Below are 22,255 nucleotides of genomic sequence, written 5' to 3' on the forward strand. Positions count from 1 at the left end.
GCTGTTAACAAACAGACTAACTCATTTGTCTCATCATGAAATGAAAATAAAAATCCCAGCACTATGATAAAATCTTGACTAGGAAATGCCTGCAGGACTCTTTGAAGCCTTGGGTTCTTTTCTTTCCTGAGCTCTGGCACTGTGATATATGCAGACTACGTTCCCCAGAACTGTGAAGGGAAATAGGTTCCATGCAGAACAGATGGATCAGGGCTAATGCGGGGATGTGCACTGGAGATGAGAACAGTTTAATACCACAAGGGGAGACTGGAGGAAAATTGGAAGGATGGGGGTATTTGAACTAATTCATGAATCATTTCCAGCTGATAGTTATGCCTACAGGCACAGTGAATAATATCAAGGAAGCATATTTAAAATTTATAAGTTTGTTTTAATGTAGATTAGAATTAAAAGCTGTACTTTTGGATGATTAAAAAAAATATCCTGTATTCCCCTGTCCCAAAATGTACCTTTGTGATTTAAATACCACTGATGAGCTTAAATATGTGCACTGTGCCATGAACTGCTCTTTGGAAAACCATGACAGATTCGTGGACTTGGCCAAAGCTTTTGGGAATGCGTTTTTTGGAAGAACTGTATGAGCTGGGAGAACATGCTCTTCCACTTGAATCCAAGCCACAGAGATGCAGCTCTGGAGACATGATCTGATTGCTAGATCTCATTCAGAAGTCTCCTCTGTCTTCATCTTATCCAAATAGCCTTCAGTCTTATGAGTTTGAGACTTCCCAGAGCTGTGCCAGAGCGAGCAAATGTAGTTGAAGAGATCTTTGAATGAGATCTTCAGGCATATGTTACAGAATGAGGCTTTCACCAGAGACATTTCACATCACTGTCAGGGTGGATGTCTTACTGTATGGCAGACAACCACATAGAAATAAAGAGATCCACCTGAGAGTTGAAGTAAACCCTCATAAAACCATCAGGATCTGAAACAATGAAAATATTGGAGAGGTATGTAACTTCCCAGAGTTTTGTTTATGGATGGAAAAGCACAATTCCATGTGTTAGGACTGCAAAGATTCTGTATTTTGCAAAGATCACAGTATATGGATGCACCTGATTACCTACATTCATTTGGACCTAGTTAATAAGAAAATAAAAGGAAATGCACAGATCATTGTCTGGGGGCTCTGCATTCTCTACATGACTTCTCAGGAGATAATTTTCAAGCTATAGAGGAGGATGTGGAACACTTGGCAGCGAGGGCAGATTCTGAGAAAAATCTAAACAAGATGGGTAGTTCAGTTTGCTGGTAAGGAAATAATCTACATGTGTTTCTGTTCCCCAGCACAGAAGATGATGTATTATTCCTCTTGTACACAATTCTTTCATTCCAGGCAAGGCTCAATAGGAACAGAGAAAGGCATGGCCCTAATGGCTCACTTACCTAAAACTTGATTCTCATCTGCTGATTTCATTGCAGGTTGCAAATCTGGCCTGTTCTATCTCAAATAATGAAGAAGGGGTGAAGTTAGTCCGTATGGCAGCCACGCAGATTGATAGTCTGTGCCCACAGGTAAGTAAGATTCCTACTATAAAGTACCCAAGAACTCTTTTAGCATTTAAAAGCATCAGTTAGCTGAGACAGGGAAAACAGCCTGGGTGAAGATTATAACCTTGGTTTTGTCATGATGTTGTTGCCTGATTTCCACAAACTGTGAAAAATTCGTTCATACCTCGAGCCCCACGTGTCAAATGGGCTGCAATGCTGCATTTTTAACACGGCCCATGATCTGTTTGCTCTTTCTGTTGTGAAAAAACTTTCCCTTCTCCTAACAACTGGGTTTGAATAACAGGTGATAAATGCTGCACTCACGTTGGCTGCCAGACCCCAGAGCAAAGTAGCCCAGGACAACATGGATGTGTTTAAGGATCAGTGGGAGAAGCAGGTGCGAGTCCTCACTGAAGCTGTTGATGACATCACTTCGGTGGATGATTTCCTCTCTGTTTCAGGTACCGGTCTAAAAATATACTCCTAAATTGAAGTAATGGGTTAGAGTGAATAAAAGCTATAATTGCTAAAGCATCATTAATCCATTAGTCTGTGTCTGTGGGAATGCTGATCTTTTGCACTCGGTTGGAGCAGCCACACCATGTCAATTAATCCCTGGTAGCAACGGTTGGCTTTTCACCTCCCAGAAAATAGCATCCTATGTGCACTTCTATTTCTAGAGAAGTTTTGTCTCAGCTCAGTCCCAAAGTAGGATTTTAGCCCCTTTTTAAAAATGCGTTCCAGACCTGTGACAGGCTGACAGTATTTGTAGAAATCATTAGAATCCTTCTGCAGTTGTAGGCAAGAGGAGGAAAGATGAACTTTACAGAATTGTAGATTCACAGGATGGTTTGGGTTGGAAAGGACCCTAAAGATCATCTAGTTCCAATCCCTGCCATAGACAGGGACACCTTTCCCTAGAGCAGGTTGCTCCAAGCCCCATCCAACCTGGCCTTGACACTTTCCTTGCTTCATTCTGTAGCTTTGCTCAGGTCAGCTGTGTCTGTACAGTGGGGCAGATGTACCTTGCAGTCCTTGCCCCCTGACCATCTGTACCAGGTCACCAGGCTCTGAAGAGGGATAGGAAGAAGGGAGATACACAGATGCTGCATATGGTAGTGGTGGACCTGACAGTGTTAATTGTTGGACTCAATGATTTTAGAGACCTTTTCCATCCTTAATGAGTCCATGATTCTGTGATTCTTGTCTGGGTGTATTGTCAGACATGAGCAGTGTGTACATTTGCAGAGAGCTGGGAGGCACTTCTGGGTCTCAGTTAATGGTGTAATGATAAAACCAGAGAGAAGTAGTAAAATAGTGCAAGAAACAGCAAATCTTTGCACTTCTCAGACCTCTCTTGGGAGGCTTACGATGCAAAGCAAGCTCTTCTGTGGAAATAACCAAAGCATCTTAGTTCTTACAGAAAGAAGGGATGGAGAAGAGAAGGACATTGACTCTGGGTCACAGTCTTTTCTCCATCCTCCTTGTGAAGTGCCACAGCTTGTGCCAGAGTGGATTGTTATGATATAGTCATACACAACGAGCACGGTAATTGCAGATTGCTGCATGTCCTGGGTAATTGTCTGCTGCAGAAAACTCATTTTCCTATTTCAGTTTGAAAGGTGAATTTCACTGTTGTGAATAAGGACATAGAGTGTGCCAAGAGTGCTTGGCTTACCTGAATGTCTCAGAAGAGGCAAACTTCATGAGATAGTCTGGCCAAAAGGTTATGTTTCCATCTACATTACTTTCCTTGATGTTACCTACATTTTCTAATAAAAGTTTGTGAGATTTGGAGGGGGGGAAAAAAAAAAAGATTCTTTTTAAAAATCCCTAACTTTCCTCTTTGCCCTGCCCTTTATTTTGTTTAGTTGTATCCTGCTACTATTATTAACAGGAAAATGGTTTGACTTAGTTAATTACACTCCACTGTTCACCAGCCCTGTTAGAGTGCTTACTGCAAGCCATGACAAGAAAATGAAAATGAACTGTCAGAGCAAAAGGGTACTTCAGAATCTGGGAGCACATTGATTTTTATTTGAGATTTGAAACCAACAAACACTTTTCAGCAGACCTGGCTCTGCAGTGAAAAGGCAAACCAAGCTGTAAATTGCTGACCCAGTCCACAAGCCAAAGAGCTGGCAGACTTTCTCAAGTAGCCATTTCCTGATTGGCTTGAGAACTTTGTTTACTCCAAGTGCTTGTATCCATAAACCAGAAGTCAGTGGAATGGATGATAGGGGTTTTCATTTCTTTTTCTCAAATCATTTTTCCTTCTAACTTAGTCTTGACTTAGATCCAAACTTTCCAAAGGGCCTGGGAAGTATAACTTAACCACTGAGTTAATTTTTTTTTTCTAATACTGTCCATAAATAAACATGACATGTGTCCACAAATCCTGTTGCTTGCTTACTGTAAGCTTGGAAGCCTCAGCTCACACAGGGTAGTTTTGGTTTTGAATGTTAAACCACTGAACCGTTCTAAATGCTTCTGTCTGATTAAATGCAACTCCTGAAATGACACCTCCTCCTCCTCTTCATATTGAGTGTCACATTTGATGGTATGTTTTAACAATAGGATGGCTACCAAAAGAAAGCTGACCATGATTTTAATAAATTATTTCATATACCAAATGCAGTGTCTGTTCAAATCCATGTAGCACTTCTCGTTGGGCAAAAGTTGGTTATGCCACTGTAAAAGCAACTGATGATGTTTGTGAGAACAAAAGAGCGAAGAAAAATTTCGGCCAAGCAATGATTTTAATTCTGGACAGGGAGTTCTTTAAACAAAGGATTTTGCCTTGCAAGTTACTCAGATTCACATCTCAGGGGACTTTCGATTTCCATCCATAGTTGTTAAAGTGTAAAATTCAACATCATGTAATACATTTCTGAAACTCTCAGATGATCCAACATTGAGATTTTTAACAGTGAGGATTAGTGAGTCATTCTTTTTAGTGGCCAAGGATAATTAACAAAGAGCAGTTGGTGAACTGATTAATTCTGTTTTACTGCTACTACAAAGAACAACATTTCATTTTCAGTTTAGAGGTGTCTGTAACAGAAAAGCAAGGTGGTTTTTAGAGTTGCTAAGTGTCTCAGGCTGAGTTTGGTCAAATATGAAATTCAGTCATAGTCTTATTGAAATTATTTTGACTCTCCTGACTGCTGGGAAATAATGCCTGACCTAATCAAAATCTGCTTCATCCTTTCACATTATTTATATGAGAATAGTACATAAATTATGATATTGCAGCACATGATGCTGAGCCAAAAAAACCAGTGCAGCTCCCAAGAATCCAATAAAGCTGGTCAATATTAACTCATCTGAGCAGACTCACTGTTGTTAACTCTTATTTCAGAATATGCACAGTCACATATAATTACAGTGTGTGTCATGAAAAATTCAGAGCTTATTTTCTGGCATAGGTGGAGTGCAGGAGATGAACTGCTCATGCCCGGGCTCCTTGCTATCTACAAAGGCCATTTGCTGTTGTGTTTTCAAAACTATTTATTTTCATTTAGGCACAAATGAACCGAACATATTAAATTTCATGGGAGCGTGTAAATTCATCTTCAGACTGTTTATTAGAGAATCTGCACGATGTTTGAGCACCTTATTATACCAAAATCAACCAAGATGGTTGAAATTAATGTGACTGGTTTTCAAAGATTTGCAGGTTGGGACTCACAGGACAGGTAAGATGATGTAGTCCAGTCCCTGTTAAAGATAAATATCACACTTTGGAATTTTACTGTTATGAAGAGCATTTGCTTAGCAGGCCTGGATAAAGACAGATATCAATTTTTTAACACACTGACATTTGCTGTTCACCCAAATCTCTAAGCTTTGCTACGAGGAAGAGGGAAATGAAATGAGCTGTATTTTTCCCCTCCATCCTAGAAAACCACATCCTGGAAGATGTGAATAAGTGTGTGATTGCTCTCCAAGAGGGGGATGTGGACACGCTGGACAGAACCGCGGGTGCCATCCGGGGCCGTGCAGCCAGAGTCATTCACATCATTAACGCCGAGATGGAAAACTATGAGACCGGAGTTTATACTGAGAAGGTGCTGGAAGCTACCAAACTGCTCTCTGAGACAGGTGAGTTCATTGGAATTATTGATTTATTGAAATATCTGTTATTTGCTCACCTAAAACTTTCAGTTAATTCTCTGAGATCTGTGACTCAGAGGAAAATCTGTGCTTGAAAACAAGATATAAACAAATAAATTCGTGACCATGGATGTTTTTTTTATCCTCTGCTCAATTCTGTCATACTGAGAAGAGATTCAGTAACCCATCAAGACTGGGCTACTTCGTCAAAGTTTCTAGATTTGAATAAATAATGCACAGTCTTTTCTTCTGAGTCAGTTGATTATGTATTATGTGTCTCTAGAAAATCATTACAAACATTACTCTGTGGTCTGTGCAGGTGAATGTACTTGTTGATGACTGAAATTGTGTTTCTAAACAGAACAATTTTTCACTGAAAAATACATATGAGCAACTGAAAATGTATTATCTGATTGAAAAAAAATATAAAAGGCTGCTGGATTATATAAAATATGTAGATTACATAAAAATAGAAAAGTTTTCTGGATTGATAGACTAGGGGGAAAAAAAACCTCTTTTTTTTTTTTTTTTTTTTTAACCTGTTTTTACCTTGAGAGAGCAGGAATTGGGTTCATCTAAATGTAGGTGATTACAGCTAAGCTGGTCATTTTAAACACCTTTATACTCAATACTCTCTGTTGCTATGTGATCTCAATAATTCAGCACAGTCAAGAGCTCTCATCTTGAAGCAGTGGTCTATATTTTTTCAGATGAATCATGCTTTAAATTTTATTGCCTTCAGGTCTCCACTCCCTGACCAGGTGACCAGGTGTGTTATAGATTCATGTATTATGGTTGGCTGAAAATGTCTGAGCTGATCCTCCCCCACCTGATTGCCCTTGCTCATCTGGGATTTAAAATCATCAAGATCGTTTTAGAGGGAACAAATGAAAATTGCATCAGTTCAGGATGCAACAAATGTAACTTTTGGACAGAGAGGTCAGGCCTTTCCCTGTGAGATGGAAAAGCAAAAACTTTTGGGGCTCTGGCAGTCTCTGTGTTTGCTTTGAGAGCAGGAATCAACAAAATAAGCTAAAAAAATATGTTGGGATGATTTAGTGTTACTTGTGTTATTGTTGTGCTCAGCTTAATATCTTTTAGCCCTAATAGGGACCCAAATCCTTATTTGCACAGATAAATCCCAATGACCCAAATCAAGAATTTCTTCTTTTTTCTGACATTCCAGTGGGTTTTATTAGAAATTAGAGCTGAAGTGTGGATTCTTGAGATTGTGATTATGGCTAGAAAGTTTTACCTTGAACATGTGCAACACTGGTGGATCCACAACATCCAGTGGAATTAACTTTCACTGGCAGGTATAAAGTGCCATTATACAGATCAATAATAGGTCCAGTAAATACTTATATTCCATATTTATTGTACTCTTTAATATAATTTGAATTATAACTAAGTGTTATAAACTCTGGACTAAGTACATCTTGATGACATCAGCTTGGTAATGCTGAGATTCAATACTTAAGAACAAGTCCCTGTTCCTCAAAGTTATTACTCTATTTTGTATTTTGTCAAATCTAAGAAAACCTGTGAGTATTAAAACAAAAATTTAAAAAAAAAAAGTGTTTTCAATGTTGAGAACTTTAAATCATGTACAAATTGTGCAGCAGAAGTTCAGGAGACAAAATGGGCCCAAATTCAATGGAGCTGATGAAGCTTAAACAATTTATGCCAGGCATGAATGTGGATCATTAATATTACAGCACAATTTCTATCTGCAGCTTTTCAGGCCATTTACAAAGGTATTGATTATTATTTCTCGGTGATTAAAAAGGTAGAATTTACTGACTCAATTCACTGCTCTAAAATGCAGTGGTTAAAATGGTATTTAGACACCCCTGTGCCATTCTGTGTCCCAGAGAACAGATCCCTGCCCGCACAGGCACTGGGGTAGAGGACACAGAGACACTGAGGGGCTGGAGCGTGTGCAGGGAAGGGAACGGAGCTGGGAAGGGGCTGGAGCAGCAGGAGGGGCTGAGGGAGCTGGGGGGGCTCAGCCTGGAGAAAAGGAGGCTCAGGGGGGACCTTCTGGCTCTGCAACTCCCTGACAGGAGGGGGGAGCCGGGGGGGGTCAGGCTCTGCTCCCAGGGAACAGGGACAGGAGGAGAGGGAACGGCCTCCAGTTGCACCAGAGAGAGGTTTAGATTAGGGAAATTTTTTTCATAGAAATAGTTGTTAATGATTGGAAGAGGCTGCCCAGGACAGTGGTGGATTCACCATCCCGGCAAGTGTTGAACAAGTGTGTGGATGTGGCTCTTGGGGACACTGTTTAGCGCTGGCATTGGCAGTGCTGGGGGAATGGTTGGGCTTGATGATCTTAAGAGATATATTCCAATCTCAACAATTCTATGACATGGGTACCTGTGAATACATATACATCTATTTCTGCATTCTTTCTATTCATCACCTCGAGATCCTGCACAGATCTTATCAAACACTCCAGAATGATACGAGTGATTTATTCAGATTCAGGTTCCACCCACAGGTGTGTGTTTCAGAATCTCTGTGCCAAGCACGATCATGAACATCTCACCACTTTTATCTTTGTTCCTTCTTTTTTTTTTTTTTAATTGACTTTAATTTATTTTTAAATGAAGTGCTTTTGGAAGCTGGGAAAAAAATAGTTAAATGACAATAGAAGGGAAATAAGCAAATTACCTTTTTCTTATTATTTTAACTGTCAGCTCAGGAAAGGAAAGCCTCTGTTAAGCCTCTTTTTCCAGGGATTTTAATTTGTTATGTGAGTGGTGGGTTGGATCCACAGTGGAGAAATATGAGTAGGCTATTTTGGAAAGAGAAACACTTTGCTAATGTTTTTTGTTGATTTTGTTTTGGTTTGTTTTGTTTTTTAGGGGAGAGAAAGTTAATCTTTAATGAAAATTATATTGGTGGGTTCTGAGAAACTGAAACCGCAAATGTTACTTTAAAAACCAGTCTCAGCTCAAAGTTTTATTTGTTTGTTGTGTTAATTTACAGGCTTTGGAAATATATGGGGTGTGGGTTTTTTAGTGTTTTAGTGCTTTCTGGCCTGCCCTTGACTAACAAACTGCCTTTAAAGCCAAGTGCTTGGTGGAGGTTAGACTCTTATCTCTGACAGCAGTGTTTGGGAGTGAGGGATTGGTTCATGTCTTTTTAAAACTGGGTACTTTCGTTTTGCTTTAAAAACCAAAATAAAAGCTTAACTCTCTCGTGCTGACTTTCTCATAAATCCAGGATGAAACCTGTAAAACCCCAAAGTCTACAGGGTTTGCTGGGAACGAGCACAAAACTCAGAGATTTTAGTGGGTGTTAATTGGGCACAGGAGTAAAACAGAGCTTCAGGGTGTCATTGTTTGTTTGTTTGTTTGCTTTTTGGGGCACTGGGAAGTTTTGCTAATATCTGTAGCTTGGTTTCCTAAATAACATGACCCAGGGAGCACCTGGCACCTGAATGAGCGTGGGCTGGGATGGGAGTCAGGATCAGGCTGAAGAAGGGGAATCAGGGTCAGACACAGCCCTGATGGCCTCTGTTAAATGTTATACTGGCATTCAGGTTGGTAGAGAACTGTGGAATTATCCTGTTACAGGTGGTCAGTGCTGAAGAAAGAAAAATGGAAAGAAGGATGGAAAGGAAAAGAGATTAAAAAGAAGAGGTTAAAAGCAAGGATAAAGGCAAAAGGAAAGGGAAAAGAGAAAACAGAACATTATTTCTGCTTGAATGTTGAGATCTCTCATACTGCTCAGCACCCTTTCCTGGAGTGACCAGCTGAGACTGTCTCATTGCCTTTAATAAGGAGGAGATTGAAGTCTACTCAGCAATTCTTTAAGAAGCTGTAAAAAATGAAGGGAAGAAGCCAAAGTTCGTTAATAAGTAAAAAGAACTGACCCTAGAAAGAAATCAAGTAACAGGCAACGAGGCTAAATGTTATTTTTCAAGATTTCTGAGGTTCAGGAAGGAGAAAAAGGCTGTGGCATTCTTTAAAGGTCAGAGGGTTGAACTTAAATTGGGAAAACTTTGCAGGGTTGTAATGAAAGGAGGTGAATGGGAAATGTAGGAGAAAAGAGCAGAACAAGTTAAGACCAGAAATGCCTGGGAAGGGCTGTGAGAAATTTCCAACAATTTTTTTTCCTTTCAATTTACACTGGGATGTCTGGAAACCATCCTGGAACAGCAAGTGCCGTAGTACTTGGGTTACTCCTCTGAAGGACAGTGGAAATATGAAATCCTCTGATTCACATCAGAAATTTTGAGTTTCAGCTTTTAGCATGTTTTAAAAATATCCCAGTAACTTTGTAAGTGGCTGTTTTTTAAGTAGGTCACTCTGACTTGTGTTTTGACACAAATTTTTTATTTTGTCTTTATCAGAATGGACTAAAGCTGAAAATCAGCACTACTGGCAATTCAGCAATAACCCTGTGAGAGTTTTATCAGTGTGAGTAGGACAAACTTTAAAGATATTTATCACCAGGAAAAGGCAGCTCAATGATGTTATCAAAGCTAATACTAAAACGTAGGAAAGATGGATTTTTCAGCAGTGATATGAAGGGAAACAAAATGTAGAAGCAAGAAGATGAATTTAAGCATAGCTGTAATCAAAAAAAACCCTGTATTGAATCTGAGGGAGAGCTAAAAATTGCAAAATGGAGCCTATTTAAAAAATAAATGATCTTAAATTCATGTTTTATGGGAGCTCGGGTAGTTATAGTACAACTTATGGGTACCATCATCCTGAGAACATGAGATCATTTATCCTGGAATTTTGATGAAATTATGACTTTTATTCTGCAAAGTACTCCAACATTTTCTCTAAAGTTTTGCTAAACTGAAATGTAAAGGTCAAGGTATCACCAACAAAAAAAAATTGATGCATTATTAAAGAAAATACATTTTACAAAGGGAGCAGAGAATACCCAAGATTGTGTTCCATTAGTGCTTGGTTTGATCCAAAGGATTTTTAACCAGAAGACTGGGATCAAGATACAGAGGAATACAGTAAGAAATCATAGAAAATGCATTGTAGAACAATTAAATGAGCCACATAAGAAATTAATAAATCACCACTGTGGCTGAAAGCTCAACCACTATTTCTTTTTCTCTCCACTTTTAGAGTTTAAAAATAGAATACAGTGCTAAAGGAGAATACAACATAATTGATTTAGACTTTCTAAGGCTTTTCATAAAGTCCTGCACACAGAGCTGTTTGGAAAATGGGTAACCATGGAGTGAGTGTCAAGGCCTTTGATGGATTAAGAGCTGGTTACAAGGCATAAGCAAAGCACAAATGTCCATTTCTCTGCAGGCAGAAAGATGAATCCTGTGATGCTTCAGGATCAGTCAGTGCTGTGGTTGGTGTACAATGTGTTAATTAACAGGTGATTAGGTGGAAGCCACGAGGAAAATGCTGGTTTGGCTGGTAGGAATGAGGGAGTTTCCTTGTCAGAAAGCCAAGACTAAAAGATAATTTTATTTCATTTCTCTAGGTAAGTGGAACAGTTCAAACTGTATTATCTACAGGGACAGGAAGGTTCTGAGCTAATTCATCCTCTCAGAAAAAAATATGGCATCGTTAGGGGCAGGTGAGCAAAGATACTTTTTTCATGCATAACAGCCCTCAGAGCAGTGTTGAAGATGTTAGGCTGTAATTATAGGAAGAATAAACCAACTAGTTGTTTCCACTTTGATCTCCACAACCTAAAGATCTTCCAGAATAGAAGAAGGTCAAGATAAGGATTACATAACTAAAGAAAATTCGAGATTTAGATGCAGTTTATCTCAGTGAGAGTTTAAAAATACTAGGATTATCTATTTTGGATGTGCCAGACACCTTATATAATGAACAGGAGGTTAATATAATAGAAATGCCCATTTTCACAAACTGTTATTACTTAGTTGCTGTTCAAATCTGTTCTCAAAAGATCTTGTGTTGTTAAAAACCATTTTTTTAAAATAAGAAGGATGGTGGTAGAAGTGAAAAAAAATTTACCAAGTCTAGAAAATAAAGGCAGAAAAATGCAGTGAATATCCACTAGAATCCAAAAGAATCTTTTGTGGACACAAGTGAGAATTGTACAATAATCTTTTAAAATAAAAGCACTGGTATTCCTTGCATTCCCTTGCCTACACACACCTACATGCAGATACACACAAACCTATAACTAAGCCAGAAAGGGTGGTTTGCTTGTGTTATATAACCCATTTTGTGTCCAACAGCACGGGACTGTTTTCCTGAGGGGACTTTTTTTTTTAAAGTTAGCTTTTATTTGAAATAATAACCTGAAGGGAGTTCCGTTTAGTAGGAATAATATTTTGGGGGTGCTCCTGCACAAGCAGGCAGGAGGATGAGACATCTGAAATTGGTGAGACACATCTGTCCCTGCAGCTGCCATTTGTTATCCTTCTCTGAACACTTGGGGATGTCCCTCTCCTTGTACCTATGGGATGTGCCTGGTCATGAGGCAAACCACGCTTACCTCGCTTCTCCCTTGACATTTATCTTTCTGCAAATGACCATTTGGTCTGCAAAAAATGCTGGAAGGCTTGTTTTTCCTTCCTCTGTGTGTGTCCCTATCTCCCAACACTTGGTAACATAACTCCAGAACGTCCCCATAAGTTCTATGGTGTACAGCTCACCTGCACATGAACAAATCCACTTCTTCCATTCCCACGTCATCCTGCTTAGCTGCATAAACCCACAGATTAAGTTGGAGCCTTTTGTGAAGTGCCAGAAGAGAAGACTTAACACAGATGGGCCAAAGGGTCAGGACTTGGCCATAAATTCAGGAAGGCTTGAGAACATTGTTTTTATGGTCTGTGGCTAAATCAGTGGTGCAGTGTATTGGCAGTGAAGGCTGATTCTTCCTGAAAGTCTTGTGTTTACTGTAAAATGCTGTGGGGTGTGGGTATTCATTATTTTAAGTCTGACTTTTAACAATTTTATTGGGGGAAAACTGAATAGTAAATAGCAAGAAAGGACAAGATGATCTTGTGCATTGGACAGTGGCATTTCATCCTTTTCTGTGCCATATCACTCTGCCCTGATTTTGCTTTTGCTCCTTCGAGATTCACCAGTGACAGACACACAGGGTTTGATATCCAGAACTAAAGAGAAGTCACATTTCTGCTTATGAGTTTTAGCTGTAACAGGAATCAGTGACCACATCTCTGAGCACAGAAGGGTAACCAGTCTGAAAACCCAGTCCAGTGACATGAAACTCAGACATGATTATATATGGTCATTTCCTCATCCATGGCAGCAAATTAATATATGTATCTGTAGGCAAGATACATCCACGCACAGTGTGTGTCACAAAACATCAGCCCAAGCAACAAAATATTTAAATCAGATCTACTTCTTGGAAAACCAGTTGGTTTAATGCTGTCCTCTCAGGAAATGGAGCTGGGGAAGGGGCTGGAGCATAAGACTGATGAGAAGCAGCTGAGGGAGCTGGGGGGGCTCAGCCTGGAGAAAAGGAGGCTCAGGGGGGACCTTCTCACTCTCTGCAACTCCCTGGAAGGAGAGTGGAGTCAGGTGGGGATCAGTGTCTTCTCCCAAGTAAAAATCAACAGGACAAGAGGAAACAGCCTCACGTTGTGCCAGGGGTGGCTTAGATTGGATATTAGGAAAGATTTCTCAACAGGAGGGGTTGTCAAGCAACTGATCTGAGAGGTCTTTTCCAACAGAAACAATACTGTGATTCTGTGATATGTTGTATAATATTTCAGTAGAATTTTATAAAGCTTTTTCTTTTTAATTAGCAATATAATAATCATGACTGAAAAGTAAATTATATGAGACCCGGACTTTAAAACATTTCATGAAATATTTAGAATCTCCTGATAAGGAATGTACAGTTCTTCTAGAAACAGACTTTGACAAACACTTCAAGCTAAGTAAGGTATCATGTTTCATTCCTTATTCATCCTTCAAATGAATCTGAGAAGCTATGCTGTCTTTGACAGACTATGTCAGATATCCCATAGGAAATATCTTTTAAATACCTGTTTAAAATCTTAAACTTCCTGGTAGACCACATTCTTTACTCAGCTAATTAAATTAATGGATTAATAAAAAAAAACCACAGGAGAAATTTCCTCCAGAACTCTGAAATTTTTAAGGTATAACTTTGTGAATTTCTTGTACTAAAACCTTTTAAATATGGATAATGGCTGAGTTTTTTTCCTAACAGCATCTCTTTTTTTTTTTTTTTTAGTGTAGTGGATCATTCATGGATTTTTTTCTTTATTAGTCTCCCCTGATAACCCTTAGCTTTGACTCCTGCCAGTCATTCTAGATAATTTTCTTGATTTATGTGACACAAACAACTATGATGTTTACACAGACAATTTTCAGGGATCCTTCCATCAGCTTTTAGCAGTGTAGTGGTCCAAACCTTTAGACTACCATGTCCTTCTTGGATAATCTTATCCAAATCAGACCAGATTTTTAAAACCTTTTAAGGGCTACTTTGATCAGGTGACTGGCACCTTATGAACATGGCACAGGGAAAATCAGATTTCTGAAGGACAGCTACAAATGCTGAAATGAATACAGAGCTACCAAGAGTTAGCCAGAGGGCAAAGATGGACACAGCAGGGTGTAGGAGATCAGTCACTTCTCTGGTTTGTCTGGGGACAATCTGATCTTTGAGACAACTTTGAACAATGCCTTCTTTCAGAAGGGTGATCCCCTTGGATCAAAATTCCTGGGTACTAGAAAGAGTGGAGTAGCTGCTTGTCTCTTTAAAGTGAAGCTCTAAGAAACAGCTCTGCTGATGCCATTCAGAAATAGTCCTCTGGCTAGAAAAACACCCCAAAGATGAGACCTCTGGGAAGCCTTGAGTTCCAGTGAGATTTGGATTAAAAAGGAGCAATGTCTTGCTCAGCCATTAAAAGCCAAAACTGTTCCAGGATTTGGTGCATGATTGGGATTATTTATGCCTAAACTTGCTTGTCCAAAGCAGACATCTGCTCTGAGCCAGACATCTGTCCTCCCTCCCTACTCAGTGGGCAGAGGAATGCCAGAATTTGATCCAGTTGAACTCGAACTGCTTTCTTAAAGTGGGGGTGAATAACTGGCTCATGGAAACATCTCTTGCTTTCTGCTTGGTAAAGGGAAACAGATTTTTAACTTTCAGGTGTGTGAAGTAGGACAAAAGCAGGCCAAGTTTCCCAACTCCCATCGATGCTGCTAAGAATTAGAAACTCATGCACCTGGAGGGTCCTTGACCTTTATTGCTTTTTTTGTGTCTTAATTATCCCTTTCTGTATTTCTGAACATTCACATCTACTTAAGATTCTCAAGAATTCAAGTTCCTAAATTATAAGGCCATAAAAGTGCAGTAAATTAGCGAGGCATTCATTTAATCTTGCATATTAATGAAACTTTTTTGTTCTAATGCTGTGAAGAGTAACGCCCAAACATTTTTAAATTTTTATCTCAATACTTTCATTACATAACCTAACATTTCCCTGTCAGTGATCTTATTGTTCCCATACCACTAAACAAAATTTGCAGAGATGTTTTGAAGTGCAAAAATTGCTGTACAAACTGATTGCCATACCAGAAAAAGCCAATAGGGAATATATTTTTAGAAAACAGATAATTACTTGATGATTTTAATATGTAGGAGATATGGGTGGGTGGGAGAAAAACAAGAAGAGCTTTAGAGAAAATATTTTCTTTGTGGAACAGGTTGGTTCACCAAAAAGTACAAGTTTTATCAAGGCACGAATTCACCCATGAGGTTGTGCTATTTTTGTATTATGCTGATAGCAAGAAATATATAATTTAAAAGAATTAATCAATTGATAAAATGGAAGTAATTTCAACTTTGCTGATTCTCAGTTTTTCTCCAGCAGCCGTTCAACCTACATTTTGTTGGCAGTGATCTTCCTTTCTGTGCCGTTGAAAACTCATCCACAGAAAGGCTTTAAAATCTTTATTTGTTGGAATGACAAAGTCAGTAAATTAGAAGTGTTGCTATTAACTTGGGACCTGATTCTGTCAACATTTATGCAGGTGCCTAATTAATTCATGCAGTTAGGCCCGGAGATGTTAATGGCTCACATTTTTCAGTCTAAGCATATGCACAACTGTGTTCAAGGCCACAGCTCAAACTATGAAACCGGTGTTTAATTCTTCCCCAGAAGTATTGATTTGCTTCTGAATTGAAAATTCATAGCCAATGTCTCTGTGCATAATAAATGAATCCTTCTCTAGCTGATGCATTTGCAAGTTTTAACTCCAGATACAGATTCGTGCCTTCGCCTGAATTTTACTTGCAGTTCTTTCGCTGTTGGGATAAGAACATCTTTCTTTGTACGGGAAAGGATAGGTAAGAAAGACTGGAGGTTTTTTTGTCATGGAGCTCAGTAACCTTAACTGGAGAATAATACAGTTTTCAACTCAATTTTCAAAAACTTTACTGCATTAGTGGCCATATATGCATGGTGAAGCTGTAAGTAATGGCATCTTATTAGTTTAAGATGTTTTTTCTTGCTTGTCTAATCAAAAGTGAGCACTGATGTAAAAATGCACTTGGCAAGCAAGCAATTCATAAAGTAGTTTAATAGCTATTTCCATTTTGAAAGAGCAGATAATGGTCACGTGTAGCATGTAAATTAAGGACTAAATCATAGCCAGCTCTGCAAAGTCAGAATGGATGGAAGAGGCTCCCACACCCAGTGGAAGTCACTGTGGTAACACACGTGGTCAAGTTAATGCAGGAAAACTAATAAAATGTAACTTCCCACCTTACAGTGATTTAATTTACATTTCCCTTGTTTTGTCTCTGAGAACACCCCAGGTGATCATTGCAAAGATCTCACCAAAGTCAATCTGTACCATATCTGCTTCCCCACCACCACTGATACCTGCCCTGTCAAGGAAAATATTGTAAAAGCTTGGTGCAACCTGCGTTGACAAATCTGTTCCCTGTCCAACATCTGCTCTTTATTTACAAGATAATTAAAAATTAATTGCTCTGTGTCATGTTTTATTTTCTTTCTGAGTACTAAAATTATGTTGAATATTCTATAAATCTCCTTTCCTTTTTTTCTCTATAATAATAGACATGTGCTTCCTATTTTCTTTTTGCAAATACCTGACCACCTCTACTAATTAGGAAATTCTATACAGAAATTTAAGGTTAACCCTAAATATTAGGGGGTTTTACCTCCTTTTTGTTCTAATTTTTGCATCTCTAATTTTTCTTATTTTATCCCTATGACTCTAAATATTTTCTGTTTTATTCTTTAGATTTACTTGTTTTCACTGTATTTTGAATGATTTCTTTTTGATGCTCAGTCTAAAGACTTCCTTATGCAATCATATTAGTCTCCTACTACACTTTCAAGTGTTCTATTAATTAAGATAATTTGATATATGCATTTATTAATATTCTTTCCAAAACTTCCAGCTCTCTCATACTCCTTTTCTAATTAGAATGTTTCCCCTCTGCCTGGCAATGTTTTGTTAATGTTTACTTTTTTTTAAAGTCTATTGTTGCTGCCACTTTTTCCTGTTTTCTTCAATATATCCCAAGCAGTTATTGAATATTGTCTGCATGGAAGACACAATTTTGTTCTCTCATCTGTGAATATGGACAAATACATATAAAAAAGATTTGAATCACTATATCTTGAACTTCAAAGGGTTCTCCATTAATATCCAGTGAGTAATACCTAAATACCAGAAACAGAAAGTTTGAGCTCGTGGTTGCTACCACTTGTTCTCTATAATGTAAACTATTCTTGAATCATGTTTTTTGTGATTTTACTTTAAACCAGATAGTAAGTAAGGTGCATAAAATGCACTTTTAAATGTGGGATATTCAGTCAAGAGGAAAATGTGGTTTCATGTCACAGTGAAAGTTTCCTTCCTAGGAAAGATTGTCACTGCTCTGGATGAAAATAACACTGGAAATTCCCCTTTGTATTCATCAGTTGGGTTCAAGTTACCAAGAAGTGCATTAAAAATAGGGTCTAGGGAAAAGATAGTCTGGAAAGGTAATATTTTAATGTCAAAAAAGGCAACTGACTGATTTAGGAATCATCTTTCCTGATTTTCCAACTGTATTGTCAAAATAGTAAAGCCTGGGGTACATGATTTGGAGAATGGTCATGAAAGAAGGTGTCTAATCTTCTTTTTGTTGTGTTTAATCCAGTTATGCCACGTTTTGCTGAGCAAGTTGAGGTTGCCATTGAAGCTCTGAGTGCCAATGTCCCCCAGCCATTCGAGGAGAACGAGTTCATCGACGCCTCCCGCCTGGTTTACGACGGAGTTCGTGACATCAGGAAAGCTGTTCTGATGATCAGGGTATGTAAAGCACCTGGGGAGTGAAATTTGGGACTTACAGGGGTGTTATCCTGTTGGATGAGAGAAACACAAAAGCTTCTTGGAATCAACCCTGTGCTGTAAATAAGCCAGAAAAGGTTGACTTTGAAACAAGCATAAAAAAGAAGTATGGGCAACAAGAAAGAATTAGTAAATAAAGAGGTGAGGCTGTTTTCGTAGATGAACCACAATTAATATGTTAATCACCTCGGAGAAGATTTGATTGCAACTGTCAATAGATGCAAACTTCATTACTGTTTCCATAGTAATAGAATTAATTTCCCAAGGTCTTCAAAGTTTGTGTAGTTTTTCGTTGTTTTGCTTATTTAGGTTCTTTTCCTAATGTATGTGTGCTGCTCAGGATGTGAGGTAGGTCTGGTTAAAATCTAAATGAATAAATAAATTATCTTGCTGCTCCAGTGAGCCTCTGCAGGGATGGTTTTGAATGTTTACTGAGGTATAAATGTGTCATTTCAGTGTTGACTAACCAGTTGATTCAATTTGCTTAGACATCTTTTAATAAAACAAACAAATAAATAAAAGAAACCAGAGAACAACATCATTATTATGGGAGTAGGTGTGTGTTGCTTTTCACTGTAGTCTGCAGTCAAAGATTTAAAACATAAAACCAGCAAAGCAAACCTAGTTTGGACATCTTTTCAGCAATTGAAACTGTTATTTGAAACCCAAATTACTTTGAATCTGCCCTAATGAAAGCTACATACACATAAAGTTATGGGGAAAATCACAGAGGATTTTTTTATTTCTTATGAAGCAAATAACAGGGCTAAAACACCAACTCATCCCTTCAAACAAACAGGTAACATACACTTGTGGTTGGGAGTGTATTATGGCTCTGATGTAAGACTTGAGGCAGTTGGAGCCCTCCAAAATAGCTCCATTTTAGTCATCTGTCACCATGTATTAACATTTACAGAAAAAGCTTTTGACAGGCTTAATTTTATAACTGAGAAACATAAATTCCATTCTCATCCCCAGTGCTCATCTCAGGTAGCCTGAATTGTAGTTGTGACTGATGACGGGGGCAAACCCGTCCTGTTTGTGGGTGTGCAGCATCAGAGTCCTGGCAACTCTTCTGGACTGGGATGAAAATCTTTACTTAAATTACTTCCCTATGAGGGTGGGCAGGCCCTGGCACAGGTTGCCCAGAGAAGCTGTGGCTGCCCCATCCCTGGAAGTGTCCAAGGCCAGGTTGGACGGGCTTGGAGCAACCTGGGCTGGTGGAAGGTGTCCCTGCCCGTGGCAGGGGGTGGAACTGGATGGTCTTTAAAGTCCCTTCCAACCCAAACCATTCTATGGTTCTATGAAATGATAGATCTGCATAGCAAAGGATCTCCATTTTCCCTCTGATTATCTGGTTCCTTAGTCTGTAACAGCAGTTTCCAAACTTCTCTTAGGACAAGAACCACTTCTTAGCACATTTTAGTCTTCTCCAGTCATTTGAAATCACTTCATAAGGCACAGCCAGCAGGTGGAATCTGCTGTTGACACACACTTTCCCATCCCCTACACAGAGCTCTGTCTTCCAGCACCTTCCTGCACATCAGAGTTGTCCCTGAGAGGTTGCCATGAGACTGTCCATCCTGGTGAGATGTTTCTGCTAAGCACAAAGCACCGTTTTAAATATTCTGGAGGGACATTCACTTATTTCATTTCTGCCTTACTGTTATGTTTACTTGGAAGGCTGATCAGCATGCAGGCTCTGCAGTCCTCCCGAGTTACTTTTGCAATTGTATCGCTAATACTTTCCACTCGTTGTGTGATATGAGTTAATGAATTCTGCTTACCCAGATTAGGAAGATTTATTTTTGCATTCAGACAATTAACGTATTTATGGAGCTAAATGTAGTACTCCTCACCCAGGCAGAGAACTAAAGCACATAAATGGACTCATTATCCTTGTGAGTTAACTGGAAAAATCCACATATATAAGCTTACACACACCAGAGTTTGCTGAATCAGAACCTTATTTTCTGTAGAAAACAAAATTAGTTTCACTTTGAGATACTCATTCCCATCTGAACATGTCACACTGAAATGGAATCTATAATTGAAGGGTGAGGCATTAAGCTATAGAAGAAAGCCTTTAGAATATTTTTATCTAATAATCTATCAAATCATGTACCCCTTTAATTCAGGCTGTAAAACTTCTTGAAGAATCTTTAAAAAAAAGAAAAAAACACCCCAATAAACCAAAACCCCAACCTTGCAAACTTTTTAGAGCATCCAACACAATTATTTTCAGGCAGTGATTGTTTGTGTGCAAGCCGTGAAGGATTGAATTTATCTGAGATGATTCCCTCATTCCATAGAGTAAATAAAGCCACTTTTTAAATTAATTTTGGTTGGTGTTATTACTTTTGGTAAGCTGAAGGGAAGGGGGATAATCTCTGTTCTTCTCTTTTTCTTTCACAAGGGGAGAATTTATTTTCCTGCTGAAGGAGAAAGAGGACTCATTTTTTCATTGAAGACTATTATTATGATCTACACAGAAGAAAAAAATCCCTTCCACAACTTAAGAAGTAGTATAAATGAATTTAAGAGTATAATTATAGAACCTAAAAATAAAATAGAAAATAATAATTTCATTCCAACATCTTTTCTATTACTGCGTAGGGATGAAACTACACTTTGTTTTTTCACAACTGTTTATGAAATTCCCTCAGTTATTAGCCAGAAACCCTCTCTGCAGTTAGGAGGAACCACAATGGCACCTTTTCTCATTTTTATGTCTCTCTGAGGCCAGTTTACTCTATTCACACATGGCCTTTGCTATTAGAAACCTGGCCTTTAGTGGTGAGATAATCTACATTAACCTTAGTGTTACATCTGTTTGGGTCAGGAGTGCACTTTTTGGAGCCAAGCTCCGGGTGCTCCTTCTTGCTGTGTTTTAGTTCATTTTGCAGAGTAGTCTTAGTGCACAGAAACTTGATTCTTTGGGAGGATGCACTCTGTGAGCATCTTAGGACCCGAGGGAATAATGGCTTGAAGTTGTGTCAGGAGAGGTTTAGGTTGGATATCAGGAAAAGGTTCTTCACCTAGAGGGTGGTCAGGCACTGGAACAGGCTCCCCAGGGAAGTGGCCATGGCCCCAAGGCTGGCAGAGTTCAGGAGGCATTTGGAAAATGCTCTCAGATATAGGGTGGGATTTTCTGGGGGCCTCTCTTGTGCAGAGCCAGGAGTTGGACTCGCTGAGCCTTATGGATCCAACTCAGGATTTTCTATTCTACAATTCTATAATTAACTGCATTTCTATTCTATTGTTAAGGGACTTCCAGTCCATGAGAGAAGACCACAATGAGTCTGAATAAAAATGAAATGAAGGCAGTGTGGGGTCCTTAACCCCAAAGTGTTTGGGTGTATTAATGCTCTTCCATTCTTCCACACTTCTCAGTACAGGCTTAGCCATCAGCACCTGGGGTGCAGCCACTGTGGAGAAACCCAAAGGGCTGCAACTTTTCAGGTCCTCTGGAAAACTAGATCTGCTGCAGAATCCCAGCATCTTTTGAAACAGCCTCTCTCCAAAGGGTGTTATGGGGTCCATTGTCTGCAGTGACTGCCTGCTGCTTCTCAGACTGAATTTGAAGTGTTAGATTTTACTGTAAATTATTAAACAACCAAAGACCTGCAGTGAGAGAGGTTCTCTGACTTAGGCAGTCAGGTACTGCTTGCACCTGAGTCACTCAGGCTGCAATTGTACCAAACCAAGTGTACAGAAGAGTGTGGAGTTGGATATAAAAGCATATTATAAGGTCTATTTTTTTTCTTCTTGCCTGTTACAATTAAAGGACATTTTCACATAAAAAAATGGGGGAGTATCTTTTTGTCTTTCCCTCCTTTCCTCTCGTTACAAGGTTACCTTGACTTGGTGTTCACAGTGTTGAAATTCTTATAATTGCATCTTACAATTTCTAAATGCATACAACAGTGTAGCATAGTGGGGTTTCTACCTACATCAAGCATATTTGAGTAGGTGAAATATGAAACAAATAGCATTTATAAATCTGCATATATATGCCATTTTATGACTTACACTTGTATAATTCACATTTTTATACTGAAGTCACAAAAGACAAAATAAAAAAATGTAGTGATGGAAGGTATTTTGTTTACAGCAAGCTCTTTACTCTCACAGTCAGAGAGATATTTAAACAAAATATTCCAGTAGAAATAAAACATGTATCTTAAAAAGAAAGTATATATTTACTGGAAGAATTCATCTGAGTTAGATGAATGAAGAATATGCTCTGTGTGTAGTAGAGATACTCTATTTGAAA

The 22,255-nt window shown here is 38.8% G+C and overlaps 1 protein-coding gene across 5 annotated transcripts in view; it reads left to right on the top strand.

Annotated features, from left to right (window-relative positions):
• Positions 1–22,255, top strand: part of CTNNA2 (catenin alpha 2) — a 485,320-nt gene that overhangs the window by 422,004 nt on the left and 41,061 nt on the right. For all 5 annotated transcript variants that reach the window (XM_050338724.1, XM_050338725.1, XM_050338727.1 and 2 more), the window contains 4 exons: positions 1,445–1,537; positions 1,818–1,974; positions 5,417–5,617; positions 17,789–17,940. In XM_050338724.1, the coding sequence (XP_050194681.1) occupies positions 1,445–1,537; positions 1,818–1,974; positions 5,417–5,617; positions 17,789–17,940 (603 nt within the window). The remainder of the gene's footprint in view (positions 1–1,444; positions 1,538–1,817; positions 1,975–5,416; positions 5,618–17,788; positions 17,941–22,255) is intronic.

The sequence above is a fragment of the Myiozetetes cayanensis genome, unplaced genomic scaffold, assembly GCF_022539395.1.
Source record: "Myiozetetes cayanensis isolate MyiCay16 unplaced genomic scaffold, myiCay2020 scf7, whole genome shotgun sequence".
Lineage (NCBI taxonomy): Eukaryota > Metazoa > Chordata > Aves > Passeriformes > Tyrannidae > Myiozetetes > Myiozetetes cayanensis.